Genomic DNA, 25,119 nt, shown 5'->3' on the forward strand with positions numbered 1-25,119 from the left:
CTTTGCTAATTGTGCAGAAACTTCAACCTCAATGGAAGTCTCCCCAAATAGTTTGGGAAGTACTGGGCATCTCCTATGAACTTATCAAGCCAGTCTCCCAGGTGCAGTCACCCTGTGGTACCTACATGCCCTTTCTTACCAGCTCTGGTCCCCTTGTGGAGCTTCTCTTCTTGCTGAGCCACTGAGGGGTCCTACCCCTGGCACTGTTGACTGGTACCACTTGAAGCTGCCACTGTCTTTGCCAGAGGTGGTGCCTCTCAGTGGTTCCTGAGCCGCCAGTTCTCCAGGTGTTGCAGGGATGTTGGGCTCAGCAAGAGAGCATGGAAACTGGTGCTCCTGCTTCTTCTTTGACTCATCAGGTTTCCCAGAGCTGCTGGGGAGTAGAGGATCCCATCTATTTGGAAGCCATCTGGAAAACAACAATTTCACCTTCTGCCCCAAAAATAAGGCTCAAAAAGAAAGTTATTTGAGTTAAACTGGCACCATTTTACCAGCTTTGTTCTTCTGTTTGGCTTCATACATCTCCTTTCTCCAGGCCTGTGTCCATACTGCCCCACTCCTCCTTACTCAAAAATTATGAGGTTATATTTCCTGTAAGACCCTGGCTGGATCCAGTAAAATCCACATACTCCATCACACTCACCCCGTAATTGTGAATAATCTTTAGACTTAGCTCAACTCAACATCACTAAACTAGTAGGAGAGGTTGAAAGTGAATAATGCCTTCCCAAATAGCTTTTAGATAATGATAATCATTTTGAAAAACATCAAACACTTCTTCAAGGCTAATAATGGTGAAAGACGGCAGTTTCTAGGGTCCCTCTTCTCCCTTCCCTGCCCCCATTTCCCACAGCCTAAAGTAATCACTTTCACTTTTTCAGCAAATTCTTCCTTTACTTACTCTCTAAATAATATGCTTATACTGTCAACTCTTGGTTTTTCAGTTTTCTGCATCACATACTAACTTCTCACTTGAAACAACAGAAACATACCTTCACTTCCTTCCCGTCACCACCATGTGGAAGTGTCCCTCCCTTTCCTTCCTTTTCCAATACAATCATGTGACGCTGGGTTATATTAATACTTCTGTTTGTTATTATGCTCATATAACTATTTGCAGCTGAAGCTGTGCTTTACAGTGACTATTGATGGCTCACTTTTCTTATGTAAATCTTGTTTTACCTTGAATTAATTTCTTTATTTCACTTTTATTCTTTGTGTGTCACTAATTTGCCCTTCAAATTCTGCTAGAAAATACATACATATACTCTTAATGTATTTGAAATGCATTAAGTTTTCTATCAGTTCCATCTTCTTGCATCATTTTTCTCAGAACAATATGTCCTACTCTAGTCTGGACTGGCTACTATCTGTCTCCTGGAATATCCCTTCACTGTCATTTCCTTATTTTCTCAATTAAATGTACTTTTTTTTTTTTACCTCTTCTAGGAGTTTTATGGTGTTATGTCTTATATTTAAGTCTTCAAGACATTTTGAGTTTATTATTGTATATGATGTGAGGGAGTGTTCTAATTTCATTGATATACATGTGACTGTCCAGCTTTCCCAACACCACTTGCTGAAGACATTGTCTGGTCTCCACTGTATATTCTTGCCTTTGACAAATGTCACAGATTAATTGGCCATAGGTGTGTGGAGTTACTTCTGAACTCTCTGTTCCATTGAGCCATATGTCTCTTTTTGTGCCAGTACCATGCTGTTTTGATTACTGTAGCTTTGCAATATTGTCTGAAGTCTGGGTGGGTTATGCTTTTTAGTAGATACAAACTATATATAAAACAAATAAGATCCTATTGTATAGCACAGGGAACTATATTCAATATCTTGTAATAAACTATAATGGAAAATAATACAAAAAATAATATATATATATGTATAACCAAATAACACCAGAAACTAACACAACATTGTAAATCAACTACACTTCAACTTTAAAAAATGTATTTTTTTAACCACTCCACCCTTTTATTAAATGAGAACATCTAACAGAGAAAGAAAGAGATAATCTTTTACTTGTGAGATAATCTTTTTAAAGAATAGACGTGTCTATATATTCACTCACTTCGTTGAAATTTTGCTGGATATAGAATTTGAGGTTTAAACAAACTGTCAGAATTTTGAAGTCACAGCTCCATCTGGGAGGAGAAACTGGAGGGTGACCCCGGTTTTCACCATATATAAATTGACATAACACTACTATTTTCACCAGAGTACTTCTCGTTGCATTGCCTGGTAGCCGTAGTCTGCAGTCCTCTTGGTTCAGCTTCTCCTAAGGACCGAGGGGAATTTTCCCTGCTGCTAATTTAGGTTTTGGATTTCTTATGTTTGCAAAGTGAGTTGCTACCAGTAAGCCACTTCCTGACTTTAGTGTTCTATCTTTATTACCTCTTCTCTATGATTGTTGGCGTCTGGCTTTTTGTTAATTCTGTTATTGTTAGTATGGTGAAGCCAAGGAGAAGTGGTAGTAAATGCATGTCTTCAATCCGCCATGCTGTCTTAAACTGCAGCTCAATATTATAGCTTTCTGTTTTCAGTTTTTTGTTTTGAAAAATTTTGAAGTACAGAAAATATTCAGGAAAGTACGATGAACATTCTCATGCCTTCAGATAGCTAAACTTGATAATAAATTGCCATATATGTGCCAACCACTCCGTGTTTGTGTATATGTGTGTATAAGGTTATATCAATTTCAAATTGGAGTAAAGACACTTAAAATAACTTTTGATTGAGGTAAAACTTTAGGATGTGCTATGAATAACCATCATATGTCCACATTTTATCTCTGCTAAGCATAGGTGCCTTTTTGGTTATGAAAAAGAAACTCAAACTGTTTTCTCACTTCGTGAAATGAGAAAGTTGGAATGGACAAATTTTCATAGTCTCACCTAACTCTCAAATTTTGATCTATGAATTAAACATAACTTATAATTTTGAAAATGAACAAAATTTGAGTAGAAGCAAAGTATGGAGCAAAATGTGTTATTAAAATGTTTATTTTTCTACATAAATCCACCATAGGCATATTATTTTTAATTGTTCATATTGATATTTATAATTTATAAATGACCCCTATGTATGCTGTCTGAATCCACACCCATAACGAATGATTTAACTTTGGGTCACCTTATGCTAAAAACTGCGTTTGTGTAGAGTATCGTGCTCTAGAACCAAATATCAAAGTTTAAAAATCCACAGTATAAGTCAGGATCCATTTCAACATACTTGACAGTAACTAAAATCTAATTTTGTTCCCATTACAAAAGAGAAAATACTGCTATTAATTTTATATACAGGTATTCTGTAACATTTTCCATATTAATAAATGTATGGTCATTTTTCATTTAATTTCACTTGAATTAAATCACTTTAGGAATGTAATAGCTACCGTAATGTCTTTTCATTTTTAATTGACTCCATTGAGTGAGAGTACGTTTTAAAATCATTATCAACCCCATTAGTACAGTGCAAGTAACAATAGTTATAAAGAACTCTGAGTTGATATAATGGTATTCTGTTCTTTCTTCTCTTAGGAAGCTCTGATCATGGCAAGTATGGATCATCCACACTTAGTCCGATTATTAGGTGTGTGTCTGAGCCCAACCATTCAGCTGGTTACACAGCTCATGCCCCATGGCTGCCTGCTGGATTACGTCCATGAACACAAGGACAACATTGGATCACAGCTGTTGCTTAACTGGTGTGTCCAGATAGCTAAGGTAAGTGCCCATCACTTCTAATCTTCACAGTTTGGATAGTCTATCCGTTTAAAGCAAATAAATTATATTTGCTATATTGAAAGATACGTTATAAGGGGGTATTCACATTATGACCATAGATCAAACATGTGATCATACATATATTGGGTTATTCTGTTCTGTGCTGTTTGTCTTATATTGACCAAATGCCAAAACAAGTAACTTACTGCTCAGGAGGAAAAACTTTTATACTGAGTTTTTTGGACTTTTTTGTTTGTTTGGGTATAGTTTAGTTAACAAACGAAATTCAAGAATAAAAAGATTGAAGGTTTGAATTGTTTCATTTTTAGCTGATTTTATTTGAATAGAATGTATGTTAAATTCTCAGAATTAGAAATGATCAAATTCTATATATTTTCATAGACATTTTGATAATTCTCAATTGATCTTTAATGTTTTCTTTTTCCTTTTTCTTTTTTTGGTCTGGCACAAGATGTCGGGCATATAATATACATAAGGAAAGTGGTGTGGATCTCAGTACCCAGGGTGATGGAAGGAGATGGCTCTGTGGTGAATTAGAAAACATTTACTCCCTTCTTGGGGACTGTGTTTTTTTTTTTTTTTTTTCCCACTAGAATTATCAGATATTAATTCTGGATTTTTTAATGTGACTTTTCCAAATTTAAATCTTGGCTCAAACTTTTGAAGCCCTCTGTGAGCCAGACAAAACTTTCGTGTTCTCCAGGCCACCAGCGTGAAACTTTGGTGTGCATATTTCAAGTTCAAAGAAACCATTTGAGATTGTCTATACTGAGACTATTTCTTAAAAATGTTCTCCAAGATAAATAGATCTGAGATGAGTTTTAATTCACTCTGTCAACTCTTACATCAAATATGACTGGATATTCTATACATTCTCCAGATCTGGACATTTGTATAATATAAAGGCTACAATGTTAATTTAGTAGTTTTAGCCTATTTCTTTTTACAATCTACAGATGAATAAAAATATATCACCCGAAGCAGAAATTTGAAATGATTCTTAAAATGCAAACCCAAAAAATTATTTGAAGGAAAAACCCAGTTTAGTTTTATATACTGTAAATCTCCATATCGTTTCCTTATGGACCATGTATTATAATTTAGTGAATATTACATGACAAGCTCACGATTGAGAGGATTCTTTATGGTAATGAAGTTTGAAATATAACTCTTTAAAAACTGCTGTACTTATCTAAGAACTTCTATAATTTATAGAGTGAGCTAAATATGCAATAGAAACTCTCAAATCATCCTAGCACTATAAATGAAAACAAAACTGTTTTGAATTTCTTAGCTCTTCTCTGTGTTACCCGCAGTCTCCTTCATAATTTAGGTTTTGTCCTTAGGGATTCATGGCATTAATATATCATTTATGCAAGACTGTACACTCTAATAATAGAAACTACTTTGAGTTCCCTGAATAATCACAACTGTTTGAAACCTTTTTGCCTTTGTAAATGACATTCCTTCTGCTTAGAAATATTTTCTCCTAACTTCTTGATTCATGCAACATGATCTTTTTCATCCACGAACACTTGGGCTTCCTCTTCTTTTGAAGCTGCCCCTAGTCACCCTCTTTTCTCTCTGAACAGAAGTAACTTCTTTCTCTTCCGTATTAGTTTGGTCATTGGTGTATTGAATACATTTGAGTTAGTTAAATGTTACACTGTGTATTTATATAACTCTCTGACTGAATGGCATATTTATTTGGTCATTAATCCTTCAATAAATAGGTGTGGACACCTACCATGTGCCAGGTCCTGTGCTGGCTGAAAAGTCTCTCTATAATCTAATGGTAGGAACAGACATTCAACAAGTAAAGCAATCAAGAGTAGAATTAAACCCTTTGGTTTAAATTTTGAAGAAAAATAACTACAAGGAAGACCCCAATGAGTCCTAAGGGAGACGGTTATGGGAAGAAATCTAGGCAGAGGAAAGATTACACAGAGCCCTATAAATATGGTGACCTTGTAATTTGTCATCTAAAGGAACAAATTTTCCAAGTGAAAGGAGGCTCTGTATCAGGACAGCAGGCACACAAATGTCCTAAACAGATTAAGGTACGTGGGGACACTGTGTAGCATGAAAAATTTGGATTTGATTATAAATGCAGTAGATATTGAAGTAGTTTGCTCTGGAAGTGATATAATCCAGTCTATTTTCTAAGGAGATCATGCCAATTTATGTGTGAAGATTAGACTGAAGCAATGCAAGAATGGAAGCAACGCAAGATTCGTTAGAAGTCTGCGGGTAATAAAAATGAGAAGTAAATGGGATTAAGATATATTTTTGAGACAAATTTGGATATTTGATTATTGATGAATGGTTGATAGGGGAGGGGAGGATGGTGGCGCTTTTGCCTGAGGTGAAGGAAGGTTAGGGATTGAACATAGTTGTAGAAAAAAAAAAAATCAAGAGTTCCGTTCCTGACGTGGCAGATTGAAAAGGTTTGTAGAACATGAAACTAGAGATATCAATTAGGTAGTTGAATTTGGTCCAGACTGCAGAAATCGTTTTAAGATTTATAAATACTCAACTATAGAGGAAGATATAGATTTCCTACTAGTTACTGACTTGGTCTGATTCATATTTTTCCTAGCATTTGAAATTGGGTATTCCATATAGGTAGCTCTTCAATGAATATTTAATAAATATTTTTAACTTATAGAGAAAAATTTTTAAGTCTACCCTTAAGGAGGGAGTCCTTCCTTTATCTTTTTTTTTTTTTGACATATGGTTATTTAATTTATTTATTTATTGAAGTATAGTCAATTACAATGTGTCATTTTCTGGTATAGAGCAAAATGTTTCAGTCGTACAAATGCTTACATATATTAGTTTTCATACTCTTTTTCATTATAGGTTACTACGAGACATTGGATATAGTTCCCTATGCTATACAGAAGAATTTTTTTTAAATCTATTTTTATGTATAGTAGTTAATATTTGCAAATCTCAAACTCCCAGTTTATCCCGTCCCACCCCCTTTCCCCCTGGTAACCATAAGTTTGCTTACTAAGTCTGTGAGTCTTTCTGTTTTGTAGATGAGCTCATTAGTGTCTCTTTTTTTCTAACTTTGGGGGCAGAATTGTGTAATGGGAACAGCATTAGGGTCAGAAGGACCTGTGTTAGCATGCCGGTGCCCACTTTTTGGTTTTGTGAATTTGAGTAAATTATTCAACCTTTTTGAATTTTTGATTCTCAACCTATTAATAGTTAGTAGTTGTTACGTTTTTTCCTTATTTGTAAAGTGAGTGTAACAGTATCTACCTGTAGTAGGTTAGAAAACGATCTCTTGCCTTCAAGATGTTGTGTGAATCTGTTACTTTACATGTTAAGTGGGATTGTGTGGATGTGATTCTATTGAAGAGCTTGCCATGGGGAGATTATCCTGCATCATCCAGGTGGGCCCAGTGTAATCCCAGGATCCACACAAGTAGGAAGCAGAAGGATCAAGAGTAATAGAGGGAAGGTACAAAAACGGAAGCAGAGTTGGAGTGACGTGCTTTGAGGGAGGAGGAAGGGGCCACCAGCTGAAACATGCTGTCGCCTCTGGAAGCTGGAAAAGGCAAGGAAGGAGGTTCTCCCCTCGAACCTCCAGGAGGAAAGCCAGCCTACCAACACGTTGATTTCAGTCCATTTAGAGACTGATTTGGGATTGCTGATGTCCAGAGTTGTAAGAAAATAAATTTGTATTGTTTTAAGTCACTAAATTTGTGGTAATTAGTTATAGCAATAGAAAACTAAGGTACTTCCTTACAGTGATTTGCAAAGATGAAATAAAATAGCTCATGTAAGGTCCCTGGCCCAGCTCCTAGAACATGGAGCATTTAAAAACAATCTTCTTTTATTGGCTATAGATTGAAAGCCCTGAAACAAAGAATTGTTTTAGACATGTCCATAAAATATGAGTAATTTGGTCTAAGTAAAAACAAGTTCTTTACAAATAGCGATTCCGGTACCTTAGAGGCTTCTTTTTCTTTCCTTCCAATTCTCACGAGAGAATTTATGAAAGTGGGATGTCATCTTCGTGATTACTCCAACAGCCCCTTTCATTTTGAGTGCATCCCTTTTTATTTGTTAACGAAGCAGGGCCAGGATGTGAGTCTGTAAAATAATCAGTTTAATTTGTGTTCTAACATACCTGTGGAAAGTATAACAGTAAGTAGAAGAAATAATAATTCTAGCGAACATCAAGTGCTAACAACTGTGCAAGGCATTATTCTGTTTTACTCATTAACTAATTTTTCTCATCACAGACCTGTGAGATGTCATTATTATGTCCATTTCACAGATGAAGAGAGTCACAGAGAATCTAAGTTATCTGATTAAATTCACACAGCTAGTAAATAAATAGTGGACCCACTAATCTATTTTTATATATAAGTAAGACAGTATTTTTTAAAATTTCGTGCATATTCCCAGTTGTCTTTCCATTCTTCCATTGGTACATCACTCTATAACATTTTCTGTAATAGAAACACACATTTAAACACCAAAATTGCTTCTTCTTAGAGGCAGCCATATTCCCTCTACATATGCTGCATTTAGAACTTGATATAATTTGGTAAGCAGAGCAGAACATATTATTATTTAATGTTCGTATAATGCCATCTGCCTTCCTGGTGCTTCACAAATCCAGGATAGAGGATAATTATGAGAATTCCTTCTTTCATAGTTGTAGCTAACTAATAAACAGTTTTTAAAGGACAACTTCACAGATTCTGAAAAGTGTATGTGAGTTTGGAGTGAAGGAACTTCGTGGTGAGTAACACTGATAATGATTGTGGCCACGTGGACAAAGCATGTCTTACGCAGTGGGCGTCAGCTTGGTGCTTTATCTACTTTGTTTTATTTAATCATTACTGAAACTCTAGCAGGTATGACCCATTATTCTCCCAGTTTATCAATGAGGAACATGGAGGAACTTAAGTCCTGAAGGACACAGCAGTAGTAGGAATGGGATGTCTGGTTTCTGTATCAGGTAACTAGGATGCCTGCCTGAGCCAGGTCTTTAAACTATTCTGCACTCTTTCCTCTCCTAACACACATACACACACAGACACACACAGACACACACACACACACAGACACACACACACACACACACACACAGACACACACACACACACACAAACCTCTCACTGCAGCTTAAAGTCACTTGCTCTCCTCCAGCAGCATTTCTGAGCTTGAGGAGATGTGAGGAGCATGACATTTTATCTGTAGTTGTGTCTCATCCCCACGCCCATAAAAGAGAAGTTTCCATCGCGAATAGTACTTTTTACTGTCTTCATGAGGATTTTTTTATTGCCCTATCATCAGCACCTATGTCCCATTTTCAGGAGAAAGTACTAGTTTTTCATTTAATTACAGGGGAATTTTTCTTAAACTGATGTTGTACTTAGAAAATATTATGAGAAAGCAAGCTCAAAACTGTTCTGTGAGCTATCATTCTGTACCAGGACTGGTCACAAGTGATGCTATCAATTAAGCATTTACAGCGTTTAGTTTAGCACTGCTTTGTGTGAAGCATACAGACTCTAGGACCAGAGTGATTGGGTCCAAATCTCAGGTCCATCACTTATCAGCTCTCTGGTCCTTGACAGGTAACTTAATCAATCTCTCTGTGTCCTTGAAAATGAGGATAATCAGAGTACCTGCTTTATAGAGCAATTATGAGAATAAAGTAATGCTTGTGCTAAAAATGCTGCTTAGCATAGAGTAAGAGTGGCCACCTGTGTTATTTTGGAGAATATCTGAGGTGAAAACAATAAGGAAAGACACACCTACATTCATAATTAGAATACCCTAGTGATGTCCTTTCAGAAATACTCAATTTTTAAATCTCAGATATAAAAGATTTAATGTTTGTTCTTACACCGTCCTGAGGGCAGGAGAAGGTTCTCGCATGTTCAATATTTAATGTTTCTGACTTGGGGAAGAAAGAGCTTGAGTCTCCCATTCTCATGTGCTTTCTTACACAGGCTCCTAAGATGCTGTTCTCCATGTGTTATTATCACGACCTCTAATTTTCATGTTAGGTAATTGGATTGTTTGTAATATCAAACATGTGAAACCAGTTAGTCAATTGGCAAAAAGCTAAGGTCAAGGGTAATCTTCGAATCAGTCTGTTATTGAAGAGGAGCAAAGGAAACATTCTGATTTCTCAGTCTCAAGCTAGAAATCGTTAACACTGGTTTAGCTTCCCTTTACTGCACAGATTTTAGCTTCTGACTTCTTTCTAAGGAAAAGATTATCTGAGACATTGTTGTTGTTACCATATTTTTAAAGCCTGAATATAGAGTATTGGCCACTGTTATTTTTCAAAATCTTGAAACCTTCCTCAGAGTTTTGCTGGCCTATTTTTCTTTACTGTCAGATTTTCGTCTGGAACTCCAATTGATTTGTGGTTTAATTCAGATGTAGTGTTCCCAGGGCTTTTTTTTTTAGTGGTTTACCATTGAAACTAGCTAAAGAGATGATTCTAAAAACATTTGTCAGGGGTCCATTGTATACTTAACGATGATTCATTAATTGAGTCATGAATTGACCCATCCTTAAAATTCCAATGAAAATAAGTAGAAATAAGAATGACTTGATATTTTAAAGAAAAAACTGACCTAATATATTTAACCTAAATAATTTTGATTCTGCCTATCAATAAAGACTTTTTCAGTTATATTTTTGCAAATAGATTGATTCCAACATTTACGTTTTCTAAGCAAACTTTCACTGTTCAAAGGTCATTATGAATTTCATGCCAGTTTAATAGATTTTTTCAATTAACCTTCTTTTCTAAATTTCACACTCTAATTTGTTTGTCCTCAAAATTACTTTTCTTGTCCATATAATAGTCTTAATTGGAGCTAATGGGAATTCTATTATGAAATCTAATTTTTTGTGGCTATTGAGAGGTGTCTGTGGACCTTAATTTTCTTTATACTTGATGGCAGAGTGGGAGTTAGTATGAGGGGCCAAGAGGAGAAAAATACCTCTATCTCTCTCAATTCAAAAACATAGTTCACTGTGATTGGAAGGAGAGATTTTTGTGTTAAGAAATAAATTCCTCTTCCATACAGATATGAAGTCTTCCTTAGGCTTAAATGTATTACAGGAGCAGAAACTTCATTCACTTGCTTTCTTTCCTCTTATCCATCTTCCTCTAGCAATAGCTACACAGAATGTCAGGAAGTTGTGATTTCCCTTTTAATTTAGCCATTTCTTTCTACATGAATAAGTTAGATTCAACTCTGAACGTCTGATGTTAAACGCATGAACTGGATGATGAAATTTCTGATTTGTTTGTGGTCAAGACCAAATTCTATATGTAGTATGACCTCTACATATATACGTACACACACACATATATGTATATCGCTTAAAAATAGTAAATACATACTCTACAGAAGAGACAGAATACTACTAACATTCTGGAAAAGACAAAATTGGCATTTATTATACTTATTAATATAATAATGCCTTTTAATACTGAAAAGTATTTAGATATTTGTGAATACTAATTGACTGAATGGGTTTTTAGGGTCTGTTTTGACACAGAGAAATTATTATATTTTGTAACAGTGAAATACAAGAGACATATTGGAATTAGAAGCCACAGCATTAGTGACATAGCCAAATTCCAATTAATGACATTTCATAATTTAAATTAAAATGGATGATTTTTTTTTCTAGTCACAGCCACTTTTGAGGAGAGACAAGAATGAAAGGTAGCTTATTATTTATCACTTTTACTGCTGTCATTTAACTTTGAATGCATTATATATTCTAAAGAATTGTCACTAGATCTTTAGAGAAATTCAATAGCCTGAGTATGATTCAGTGGTAAAATTTTATTCAGAATAAATGCATTCAGTGACTTTCCCAGGGTCCTGCTGTAAAATAGTCAAAGGATGAAGAACTCCACTCAGAATCATGAACAAGTCATTGATTAGTTCATGAACATAGAGTGTTCACACAGCCAAATGAGTGAATTTTTGCTGGATCTCTGTCTGCTATTTAGATCTATTTCCATATTAGTCATTGAGATTTGAATCACCAAGTAGAGTCTCCATGGCCTTTGTTTAACCAGCAAAGACTCATTTATTTATTCATTTTGAAAATATTAAGTTATGATACAGCAGGTACTATCCCAACATCTGAGATTTCAAGAAAAAATAAGTCTCTCTATCACAGTTTTTATATTCCACTGGGGAAGACAGAGACAAAACACAAGTTAAAAAAAAATGTGTGTATATATATATATATATATATATATATATATATATATATCTCCTCATGTGTTGAGAGATGAGTGATGGGACCACCCAGCAGTGTTTCAGGGCAGGATTTAGGAGGAAGCAGCACTGTGGTCCAGTTTTCGCTGTCACTTACCACCTGTGTGACTTAGGTAAATTCCTTACTGTCTCTAAATCTGTTTTCTCATCTATAAAATGGGCAACAGCCTCCATTTGTCCAGCTCTTGTGATGGTTAAATGTGATTATGCATCAGCTTTGCACATCTGCTACCAAAACTCCAGTGCGTAGTAGATGTTATTACAATAGCAAGTAAAATTATGACATATTGTTTAATATTTATCATCAAAATTAATTTAGACACGACTTTTACAGAAAGAGAGCATAGTGTAGCCGAAAAAAATATGAACCATAAAGCAATATACCCTGGGTTTGAATTCTGATTCATAATTATGAAAGCTTTAAGAGTCATTTTCTCTTTTGCCAAATGAGAATACTTGGGCCTGCGTAAAAGGAAGCAAAGCTATGTTTGTCAAATTTGAATTAATACATAAATAGGATCAACTGATATTAATCTGAAAAATTAGGCAATAGTTTCTAAGAACACAAATATATATATATATATTTCTTTATTAATTTGTACTCATGTGTTATATTCCTTATTCTTTTGTACTTATTTATATCCCCTTATTCACTTGTAGTCACTTATTACTGTACTCATGAATATAGCAAACTTCCATGGAGAATCTACTATAATTACAATGGTGAAAGAAAATGGATTTTGGAATTAGAAAGATCTGGCTTTGAAGCCCAACGGTACTAGTCATTAGCTGTGAAATTTGGGTCAAGATTCTTAAACTCTCTGACTTCCTAATCTAAACATCAGGATAATAATACTCACAACAGAGGGTTATTGTAACAATTAAATAAAGCAATAAATTGTGTCAATATCTCTGGCACATAGTATTGTTCAGGAAGTATTGGCCTTTTGTGTGTGTGTGTGTGTGTGTAATTATACAGACCTGTGCTCTCAAGGCCATTCATTTCAGAAGAGGATCACTCTATATTAGCATAATAAGGGTTCATTTGAATCTCCCCCACTCCACACACACACACACACACCCCAAGACAAAACACAGATCTTCCCTAGGGAAGTTTTTTCATCATTTCCTCATATTAAATAGAAATAAATTTGGTCTGAAATACTAGATTGGCAGAAATCACATTACTTTATTATTATTTTTTTCTAAATCAGAATGATTCAAGTTTGGTGCTCACTGATCAGAGTTGGTCAGAAATTACATTTTAATCATGTGTTGGGAGATCTCCATAAGGATTCTTCTAGAGATACTGAAGAATCTGATGAGGAATGCATGATGTCTGGCAAACAGGAGCAGAGTCTCCATCTTGCCAACCTTCATAATTGGTACAGGAAGGTCCTCCTTGTGCAGCTGTAAGGAAGCAGGGTTCTTTAGTCTCCATGTCCAGTATGCACAATCCTTGTAGCTTCCAAATAATTTTCCTTCTCCCTCTTTTTATTTGGCATAAGTGTTTATCGTTCGTGAGTTTGGGTGTGCTGGGTAGCTCTGTGATCTTGGCTGAGCCTTCTGGAACTGCCACCAGTGATTCCATCTTCCCTCTTGGCTCTTGGGGAACCTAAGCTTTTTGTGCTAGGTTGTTGGGTTCAGCCTCTTTTATGTTCCACCCTCACCTCCACTGCTAGATAGAAAAAAGTCAGTTTCTCAAACAACAAAACCTACGAGGGGCTCATTTCCTGGGTTCTGTTGCCTTGGAATTGCAATTTTAGGTACTACAATATAAAAACCCTTTCAAAATGAAGAACCTAAACTAGAAACACACAGATAGGCCTACTTACTCTAAAGAAGCAAGCACAAAACACAAATTGATATCCTAAAGTAATTTGCTGTACACAAAAGGAAAGAAAATTAATAGAAAAAAATCTCTTGGACGGGACCCATTCAAAGTTCCTTTATGGAGGCGGTGAATCTTTAAAAGAATTAATACCTGAACTTGTTGAAATTTTGGTACAAGGAACTCCAGAAGATTATCCAATTCACTGATTAAACATTTTTAAGGCATGAAATTGTTCTGTCAAGTGAATTTTACTTGAAAATCCAAGCAAATAAAACTGAGCCATACCTACAGCAACAGAGGATGTTGAGAGGGCTTCACGGAACCCTGAGGGTACCCTCGCTCCTCACAGAGACCAGCTCTAAGACCATCTGATGTGCCCATGTTGAAGATGGGGAAACGGAAGCCTAAACAGGTGGCAGACTCCATTTAAGGCCACACATCTTAGTGACAAAGCCACAATCTGAATCCATTCATGACCCACTCCAGCCTACATCAACTGACGGCCAGCATGCCTTCCCCAGAGTCTATAAGATTTGTGGACGTCTCATTTGTAATTTAGGTGAAATAACTACTACAGTATTAGAGAGAATTAGTCTAAAGGATCATATACCTCTCATGATAATTTTTAAATGATGTAACGAACTTTTCCCCCTATACAAGATTAAATGAGAGGCAGCTAGCTGTTCTTGCTTTCAGGTACTTTTGTGTTTTCTGCTTACCTTCCAAGGTTTTTTGTTTTTTGTTTTTAAATCTCCCCTTTCCACCAATAGTTTTTCCTCTCAATCTTTATATCAGAATGTCTAATAACATTGCAGCCTCCCAAATTGGTGATAAAGCACCTGGCTGAATTTGAATCATGTTTATCCCCTCCCTGAAACAACCTCGTGCTTTTTATTTATGTGCCAAATTCTCATTGCCTTAAAGGAGGATGATATAAAAAAAGGTAGTAAGGGGTAAGAGAGAATCTCGATTGTACCAGATGAAAATGAAGTTTATTGAGGCAGTTTCTAGAGCACAGGTCCCAGAATTGCACTGAAGCCTTAATTATTTCCTGGGGTTTTGCATGAAATATGATGGTCTCTCCCTTAGAGAAGTCATTTAGGTTTTTTCTTGTCTAACCTATAAAATTGCAAGCTTCCCTTTTGCTTTGCTTTGCCTGTGGCTTTGTTTGGCATGCTGAGCAACTCTGATGCAGCCAGGAAGTTACTCCATTCTAGAAATGGCAAAGATTTTCATTTAGCTACCATACACATCCAGAAAGTAAAGAACTTAATTTCTTTACTGTAAAGGTATAGCTAGTACTTTTAATATACTCTTTTTTTTTTTTTTTTTTTTGGACAGAGAGATGAAAACTTTCCCATCCAAATGGATTAACTTGTACTTTATGTGTGTGAAGTGTTCACAATTACATCTATTAGTCATGATTATGTGAATGAAGTTTGGGATGGTAGCAGATTTTCAGAGCACAGTGATTTTCTCAAATGCAGAATCGAAGTATCAGGACCTGCATCCCTAGTTGACGGCTCACCTGTGGCTTTTGTTTCTCAAACTGTAGAGGTAGACGGGTGTTATAATACTGCTGTCAGGAAGTTGTGATATATAATCATGAGCTTTCAGATGTATGCTTGCAATGACATTCTTCCCACAGATTTCAAGATGTTTCTAGTAATTCAGAGAGTTAAGACGTGCATTTTTCTGCACATAGGAGAAACAAAGGATGAGGAGATCAAGCAATTTGGAAACAGAAAAACCATATTGGGACCGAAGACAAAATACAGATTTACTTCCTCTACACCTGTCCAAATTCTTCTCCAGATAGATTTTTTTTTAAACTTTTTATTTTGAAATAATTATAGAGTTATAGGAAGTTACAAAAAGTTGAATGAACGTTTCCATTTATTTCTCACTGATAACATTTTGCATAACCGTAGTACAGTATTGCAACCAGGAATTTGACATTGGTACAATCCACAGAACTTATTCAGATTTCTTCAGTTTTACATAAATTTTGTTTGTGTCTGCATATTGTGTATAATTCTACGTAGTTTTGTCACGTGTTGCTTCATATAACCACTACCTGAAATCAAGATACAGAACTATTTCATGACCTCATGTCATCCCTTTATAACCATACAAACCTCCTAGTTCTTTGTTTTCAATTGTACTCAAGTCTTGCCATGATCTATATTTGTAATTATGACTTATTTTTTTAAATGTCTTTTGAATTTACATTTCACACATTGCAATAGTCAGATAATACTCTGAACACTGTTTGAGTCTAGCATCAATAATTTGGCAGAGTCTTACTTCAAAAGATATTCTCTATAGAGCTGCACACAAAAATCTTCTAAAACAGTGGCTATGAAGAACGGGAACTTGGTTCTGTGTAGTTAAGTGAGTTAGGAGGGATGTAACCGTCAAAATGTAGTATTGGATCTTCTTACAGTTACTTGGTGGGAACATCTACACTCCTACTTCTGCATCTTCTAATTACCATAGGAAAGTGGTTTAGCAGGTCACTAGCTGCAGAAGAGAGATAGCCCAATCAAACGCAGAAGCATGTAGAGCCAGAAGGGAGGAAAATTAGGTTAATAATGAAGACAGACTGAAAGGGAATGAGAGAAAGCCGTTAAGGCTTTATGCTCATCTTCTACGTTTTGAGAATATTCAAAAACTTAGAATAATTATATTTAGTACCATATGTAAGCTGTGAAATAACATATACACAGCTTGTATGATATGTATATGTGTGTACAAATGTAAATATACGCAGATACATATAGGCACATATATGTGCTTTGTTTTGTATCTTGAATCTAAATATGTTAGTGAGACGAATTAGGAAGATGTTTTAAATATAGAGTAGTTCTATGTGGCCAGAACTTCACAATATCCAATAAATACGTTTATATGGAAAGGAGTACAGGATGGGGAGAGTCATTTATTGTCAAGATTAGAAATATTAGGCTATGTATCTGAAACATTATGCTGTACACCAGAAATCTACACACTGTAAACTGAATATACTTCAATTTAAAAAAAGATATATTAGTCTGAATAGTATTTGTACAAAATCTCACTTTTTGTTATCTAAATTGGATTGATTAAAAGGAGCTTGTTGGCAGATGTTTGTTATTTTTCATCAGGCGAAGGTGAGAGATGAACAGAATATATGTGTAGCTGTAAAAAGGAAGGGGCACTGAGCGGTTATGAGCACACGAAGAGTGGCTATGGGTCAAAAATTTTATCCTTCATTAAGAATCCGTTTCCTAAGCTCAGTATCTACCCCATCACAAAGCGAACAAAGGATGAGCTTAATGACAGTCATCTATCAGCTGGCCACACTTTAAGCTTCAGGATTCTGCTATTCCCCATGCTCCATGCCTTGACAAGGCTGATTGTATAATTACGGTCCTACATCACCTACTCCTGGTGCCCTTTCACTGGCAAAGACCAGAACTAGGGACGTGGATGATTACCGCCCCAAGCAAGCACATTAGCATGAATACAGTTTACTAATGGGGCTGCTCTAGTAAAAATTATACTATAAGGTTTAAGCCAAGGATTTTGTTATAGAGTCCCTTGTAAATTAAATATCAGATTGAGTTGAGCATTAAAATTTAAAATATTTTATTTTTTTGAAACAAAATGAATATGTTCATATTCTTTCTGGTATATATTAAGAATTACCACTTATTCTGCTAAAATGAAATAAAATTTATAAAGCTTTCACAAGAATACACAAGTGCTAAATAGAAGAATATCCTTAAGTTAATTTCTTTTCTTTCAATTTATTTTTTATTTTACTTTATTTAGGGTGGGGGGGCAGTAATTAGGTTTACTTATTTATTTTTAAAGGAGGTACTGGGGATTGAAACCAGAACCTTGCGCATGCTAAGCTTGTGCTCTACCACTTGATCTATACCCTCCCTTCTCCTTAAGTTAATTTATATATGAGGTTAAAAAATTCCATTAAAATATAGGAGTGGCTTTTGTGATATCAATACTGCTCTTAATCTGTGTGCTGGTACTCAGTTTGTGAGATATATATATATATATATATATATATATATATATATATATATATATATATATATATATATATATATATATCTCTTCAAAAAAAGTTTGAGTCTTGTTGCTTATATTTTGCTTTGAAACTACTGGATGGCTATTTCTTTAAAGTTTTGGCGCATTAAGTCAAAACACCAGCCTGAAATGGTTGTTTCTACTATTGACTGAAAGAATGTCTGGAAATCCCTAAACCAAGCATGTACAGCTAGAGATCTTTCATGGTGGGATTGAGAAAATTTCACAAATTCTTCCCCATCATGATATGCAATCAGTCATGACTGGTGCTAATTGCAGCTTTTGTGAAACAAGTTGTCTTGTCATAGTTTGGTTTCATACAGACTAATGATGATAGTTTGTGGCAGTAGCAAAAATGGAAAATAATGATCCTTATGTCTCTTTAACCTAAGTATTCATAAAGTAAGATCCATCCTAGCTAACATTCATCAGCTAACACTTGCATTGAAGCTACGCTTGACGTTGGGCTACAGGCTTTACATGGAACATCTCTTTTAATTCTTACAACAAACCATAAGATAGATGAGATTACATGTTTAAATGACTTACTATGTGTAAACTATCTTGCACACTGCCTGGTAGATACTAGCGCTCAATAACATTAGCAATTATCACTCTTATTATTATTGTTCATGTTATTCCCATTTTACATGAAAACACTGAGACTCAGAGAGGTTACGTAACTTGTCCAAGGTCACAAAGCTAATAAGCATGAATGTCTGATTCTGGCACAGACAAACAAGCATTTCCATGCAGCACCATTATATTATATGCTCTGGGGACAGGGCAAGGTAGTGACCTCAAATTGATAGGACCCCAGCTGAACTAGTTCTGCATCTTAATTAGATAACTGAAGAAAATAATTCTTATTTCCTGTCCAAATCTGTAAAATTTAAAGTATAAAATTTATCTAAGCCACGTAACTTGTACCACTATTTTGTGGAAAATGTGGGAGACCACACACTATGTATATCAATGACTTGATTTCTTCTAGAATCACGATATTAGTCACAGCCATTCTTGTTCTAATCGTCCCATAGAATTTTTTTTTATTAAGACATAACTAAGTAGGATGACAGTTTATTTCATTACTACCTTTATCTGAGCACATACTCGTATAATCCACATGGCACTTACAGACTATCGTTTTATCAACATGTCTCTATACAGTGAGACTTCAGGTGGCTTCGTACGGACAGCAGCCTCTCCAACTTTTCTCTCCTTTTACCAGTGTCCATGATCTTATTCACAGGTGCCCCAAGGTATCTGGCCACAAATTCCTCACATTTTCATTAATCATTGAGGTAGCAGAATTTTTTTTTTTCAGTCTTGTATTCCCCAAAAGACTGGCTTGGAAAAACATTATTGAAAACTTCTTTTAAATCAGATTCAAGATATTACAGCAGCGCCTGCTAGAGTCTGTCAACATTTCCATTATAAACTCATATTTTCCAGGTTTATTACTTAGCTGTAAAATTTTCCTGTGGACTGTGATATGACACACAGCATTGCAGCCCAAAGCAATTTTTATTATTATCACTGAAATATTGAGATTTTTCAAGTCATGATTGTTTTCAAAAATGCTGCAAAAATCAAATCACTGTAGGTGACACCCACATATTTTAAGCCTTTTATAAAATGCAACATTAAAAACAATTTATTTCTCATAAGAAACAAAGAAATAAGTAGAATCTCAAAGCCTGAAGGGGAAACTTTGTGAGCCCATACGGACTTATTTCCTTATGATTTGGGGGCTAATTTGATATTTAGATTGAGATTTTTAACATTACTACAATAAGCTTTCAAGAAATTGGCACCATATGGATCTCAAAGACATTGGATGATAGGCAAGGGAGAATTATAATGAAGACTGAACACTCAGCCCACAGAAATAATATTCTCCCAGCTACTGACACTGCTGCCATCTGAGATAGTGTCGTAGGTTTTGTTTTGTTTTGCTTTGTTCTCCCTACTGGTGAGTCTAAGAAAAGCTGATAAATGGTTTGTAAACTGTTAAAACATTAGATGGACTACTAAAATCAGGAATTTTATCAGCAAAACAACCCCCACTGCAACTTAATTGAATTTCCTGTCAACAGAAATTACTACATTGGAAGCTCTAAATTTTTCTATCCCCAAAACACATATAACACAGACAGGAAAAATATGGATTCCTTGTTCTGCCAGCTTACCCTTACATCTCTCTAAATAAGAGGTATTTAACAGGAAAATACTACCTGACTGTTCTTTTCCCTGTTGGGTATGAATAAATTTTAAAACCTCTACTTTGGGTCAGATGAATAAATTAGCTACACTTTATATCCTCGAAGAATTGTGATTTCAGGACTTACAAAGAGTCACTCCTGAGGGAGTTCTGGTCATTAATAATTCTAAAGCGCTCGAAAGGAATTTTTGCGCATGTAAAGTGGAATCTGTATTTCAGTATAATGGAGGGGAGAAAACCATAGCGAAGATGTTTTATTACCTTGACCACACTTAATCAAAGCTATCAACTAATATTCCCAATTCCCTAAAGTGAGTGGAATAAAATTTAAAATACAAATTTTCAGGACAACCTCTGACTTGCCTCTGATTTTCGCTAATTTATCAATGTAGCATATGGTATTCTATTAAGGTTTATACGTATCTTAGCATGGACATGACCTGGAGAATAGGGGAGATTGGTGTGGAAGCATTAGACTTCTTATGCTGGTCGTAACAACGTGAATTTACATGTACCTCACTGGCAGGCCTAAAAGCTGAATTTAAATTCATCAGTTAAAATTATGAAAGTACATTAAAGGTGTTAGTCAAAATACACACAGATGTCAGAAGGGATTTGCCCAGGAGATGTGGGTACTTAAGATGTTTTCACTAATTTCTTTCTATCCAGGATCTCAAACATCTGAGTATGGGAGGCAGGGAGAACTCTTAGGAGGTTTAACAGTTTTCATGAAAGATAAATGATGACCTTAACAAAAGCTCTATCTATGGGCATTAAGAGCAGGAGGACAAGGGGACTCCTATAATTACTGGATGATGGATGAATGATTATGTTTGGTAAGATGCTTTGTAAATTACCACACCTAAAATAAATGGTAAATATGCAGGCTCACCTCTAATTTTCAGAGTTTAGCAGACTTGCAAAATAGAAGGCTCTGAAAAAATGCACTGAGTTTTTCCTTCCTGTAAACAGTTTTTGATTTGGTCTTCTAGGTGAAATATGTTCTTTGGCATAATAATGCCTCTTCAGTGCCATCTGTCTCTGCCTCTGCCTCTGCCTCTCTGTATTAAAGACATCCAGTTCAGAGCTTATTCACCTGATGGCCTTTGCTCTCATGTCATACTGAATATTTAGAAGGATAATCACCCAAATAGCACAAAAATTCTGGCTAGGATTTGTCCCAAAGACACAGAAGTATGGCAGTTCCATGGAAAAGAGCTTCCACGAGTCCTCTGAATCACAGGTACAGGGGGATGCAGGGAAAGGAGAGGAGAATGTAAAGATTGGGGGGAAGTCAGGATTCAAGAAGTGCCTTATCTTTGGGAGGAACCCTCCTCTTCCATCGTGCAGTGTCGCAGCCAGCAGCTCAGAGCAAAGAGGTAGTTTTCCTTGACTATTTTAGAGAAAGAATGTTTAGGGGAAGCCACAAAAGACTGCTTCATTCTGATACCCGAAGAATCTGGCACTGAGGGAACTGTTACAGCAACCTGCAGGCCATGTGCTATGTTTGTCTTTCTGCCTAAGGCACCACCAATTATGTGTGCTAGAAATGTGAGCTGATCTCCCTCCCAGAGAGCGAAGGACTTGAGGAGTGCTTTCTATGCTCCAGTTTACTAAAGAGGTTGACGAGTTCCTAGGGAGAATAAAAGTAAGAAATCCAGAAAAACAAAAGCATCTAAGTAATGCGGTCAGTATTGACATAAAAAATATGGTCCCTCCCTCCGTGTATCACATCTTTGACATTGGTTCGGTTAAAACTAAGACTTCTTGTTGGTAAAATGGTGATCATAGAAGTACTTACCTGGTAGAGTTGTTATGAGCTTCAACATAACTCGCAGATCAGTTGACATGTGTAAATAACTTGGTTTAGTACAATGCCTGCTGGGTTGTAAGAGTCTAATGATGCCTCATACTTAGTGGGTACTCAATGAACTTCACAGTGGTAATGGTGATAAAATTGATACATTACACAATTAGAACAAACTAGCATTGAAAAGAAAAGGAAAAGGAAAAGTGTATCAATGGAAATTGAAACAGCTATAAGCATCTGCACTTACTCCATTGGATACAGGCCTGATGAAGAGCTTCTGTGCCAAGGAGAAATGAAAGGATTCACACTGCCAGTTACAAAGACATCTTCCCCAAGACTGAGCTCTGGGGCTCAGTTAACCTTTGCTTAGTAAAAAGGAAGCAGCTCCATGATTTGACAAGAATATTCAGTGGCAGGCTCTTTGTCTGGGTGGACAAGACAAGAGTAGTCAAACCAATCAAATTTAACTGCACATCATGGTGAAACAAATAGTCTATTACAGTAACAGAGTTCTGTCTCCAGGATTTGGACTTTGAAGTCTTGGATAGAGAGTTAAAATATAGCCTATGGAGATACAATGGACATTCTTATTTTATTTTGAAAAGAAAGAAGGACATTGGAAGTAAACAGTTAACTAGATAGATGGAATAAGAGAGCACAATTTTATTTTTTTTAAGTTCATGGCTTATCAAAATTCTGGGGTCTTGGTAAGGAAATACCATACATCTCTTGAGATCCAAGCAAAATGTATTTGACTGAGATTCCTTTATATGATCAAAGAGGCTTTAAAGAAAGAGAGAAATACCACATTGCATCCACCCTTTCCCCTCAAGAAGGGGAAGTGCAAGTGTGACAGTTTCTCGTACACAATTGCAAAGAAAAGGAGGGAGAAAATTGACCTCTCTATCCAGGAAAACAGATATATATATGTACATACAATGTGTAAATACATACATTCTATATATGTATATATGAAATGTATGGATTTAGGATTTAGAAGAATAACCATGAAAGAGTCCTTATCCTTTGGGAGAAAAAAAATATCATTCTTTAGTGACCCTATTCAGGATTCAAAGGTAACTGTACTGTGTCACTGTGCTATTACACTAGAAGTGTCATATACTGTCACACTAACTATATCCAGTTTCTCATGTCCCAGTAACCCAGCCGTGAAAAACAAAACAAGCAAACAAACAAAAAACAATTTTTATAAAAGACTCTTTTTATTTATCTCACCAGACAGTAAAACTACTCTTTTAGAAATAATCAATGACCAAGTCCAAAGATAAATTTCCAGTTCTTGTCTTAACCTCTCCAAAACATTCATCAGTTGGACCTTTTGCAATTCTCTTTGCTTAGTATTTTTTGGGAAAAAAAAAAATCAGTCTCTACTTTTCCTATTTAGGATTCAAACCTCAGTTTAAACGCATCTTCTCCTTAAGCATTATCCAGCTTTTTCTCCGTTCCCAACAGGTGTTTGCCCCTTCCTGAATGCAGTCTGAGGACTTAAAACATCTATTTAATATATTCCATTGAATTGTAATTATATGTACAAATTCCCCTCCCCTATCAGACTGTGATTCTTAAAGGGTAGATGCTATGTATTGTTTGTTTGTGTTTCTACCAGCCAGCACAATGTTAACTGCAGAGTAAATGTAAATAAATAAATATATATATTTGTTATACACACATATTAGCAGGTGGGTCATGGACAATATTTATGAATGCAAGTATCTTTATAATAATACTTAGAGAATGGATAATAATCAAAATGAGCTTGAATCATTTTCATAAGGCAATAAATTTGGTATCGGCAGTATAACCAAGACTTACTAGACTGGGACTTAACAGGCATTTTGCATGACTTATGGATATGTCAAGGACATGCACAAGAAAACAGCGTATAAAATCAAGGACAAGTGATGAAGCCTGGTACAAACTTGAAAATAGCATTATCACAAAGGCTACACTGCAGAATGAGTTGAGGCTATGTAAAATGCAACTGGTAATGGAAAGGATTTCAAAAATGTACATCTTCAACAAAAAGAATTGTTCCACTGCTTGGGGAATATTAAGACATGATAAAGAGAACATAAAACTAAACCAAACCAAACCAAAACAAAAATTTTTGTTTGTATCTATCTTTTTTTTTTGAAGTATAGTCTGTTCACAATGTTTTGTTAGTTTCTGGTGTACAGCATAGTGGTTCAGTTACAAATACATGTATGTATTGCTTTTCATATTATTTTTCATTTTAGGCTATTATAAGATATTGAATATAGTTCCCTGTGCTATACAGTAGGTCCTTGTTGTTTATCTATTTTATATATATAGTAGTTAGTATCTGCAAATCCCAAACTCCCAATTTATCCCTCCACCTCCCCCTTTCCCCCTGGTAACCATAAGTTTGTTCTCTGTGAGACTGTTTCTGTTTGTAAATAAGTTCATTTCTTTTTAAGTTTCTTATATAAGTGATATCATACAGTGCTTTACTTTCTCTTTCTCGCTTACTTCACTTAGTATGACAATCACTAGTTCCATCCATGTTGCTGCAAATAGCATTATTTTATTTTTTCTTGCTGAGTAGTATTCCATTATATAAATATACCACAACTTCTTTATCCAGTTATCTATCAGTGGACATTTAGGTTGCTTCCATGTCTTGGCTATTGTAAATAATGCTGCTATGAACATTGGGGTGCATGTACTTTTCAAATTAGAGTTCCCTCTGAATATATGCTCAGGAGTGGGATTGCTGGATCATATGGTAAATCTATTTTTAGTTTTTTTAGGGAATTGTTGTTTTCCATAATGGGTGCACCAAACTATATTCCCACCAATATTGTTGGAGGGTTCCCTTTTCTCCGTACCCTCTCCAGCATATATCATTTGTGGACTTTTTAATGATGGCCATTCTGACTGGTGTGAGGTGATACCCCATTTTAGTTTTGATTTGCATTTCTCTGATAATTAGCAGTACTGAGCACTTTTTCATGTGCCTATTGGCCATTTGTATGTCTTCATTGGAGAGATGTTTGTTTAGGTCTTCTGCCCATTTTTGAATTGTGTTATTTGTTATTGAGTTGTATGAGATGTTTGTATATTCTGGA

The 25,119-nt window shown here is 35.5% G+C and overlaps 1 protein-coding gene across 4 annotated transcripts in view; it reads left to right on the forward strand.

Moving 5' to 3' along the window:
- ERBB4 (erb-b2 receptor tyrosine kinase 4) overlaps positions 1–25,119 on the forward strand; it is a 984,076-nt gene that overhangs the window by 819,901 nt on the left and 139,056 nt on the right. For all 4 annotated transcript variants that reach the window (XM_031451836.2, XM_031451838.2, XM_010992478.3 and 1 more), the window contains exon 20: positions 3,552–3,737. In XM_031451836.2, the coding sequence (XP_031307696.1) occupies positions 3,552–3,737 (186 nt within the window). The remainder of the gene's footprint in view (positions 1–3,551; positions 3,738–25,119) is intronic.

The sequence above is a fragment of the Camelus dromedarius genome, chromosome 4 (genome assembly GCF_036321535.1).
Source record: "Camelus dromedarius isolate mCamDro1 chromosome 4, mCamDro1.pat, whole genome shotgun sequence".
Classification (NCBI taxonomy): Eukaryota; Metazoa; Chordata; class Mammalia; order Artiodactyla; family Camelidae; genus Camelus; species Camelus dromedarius.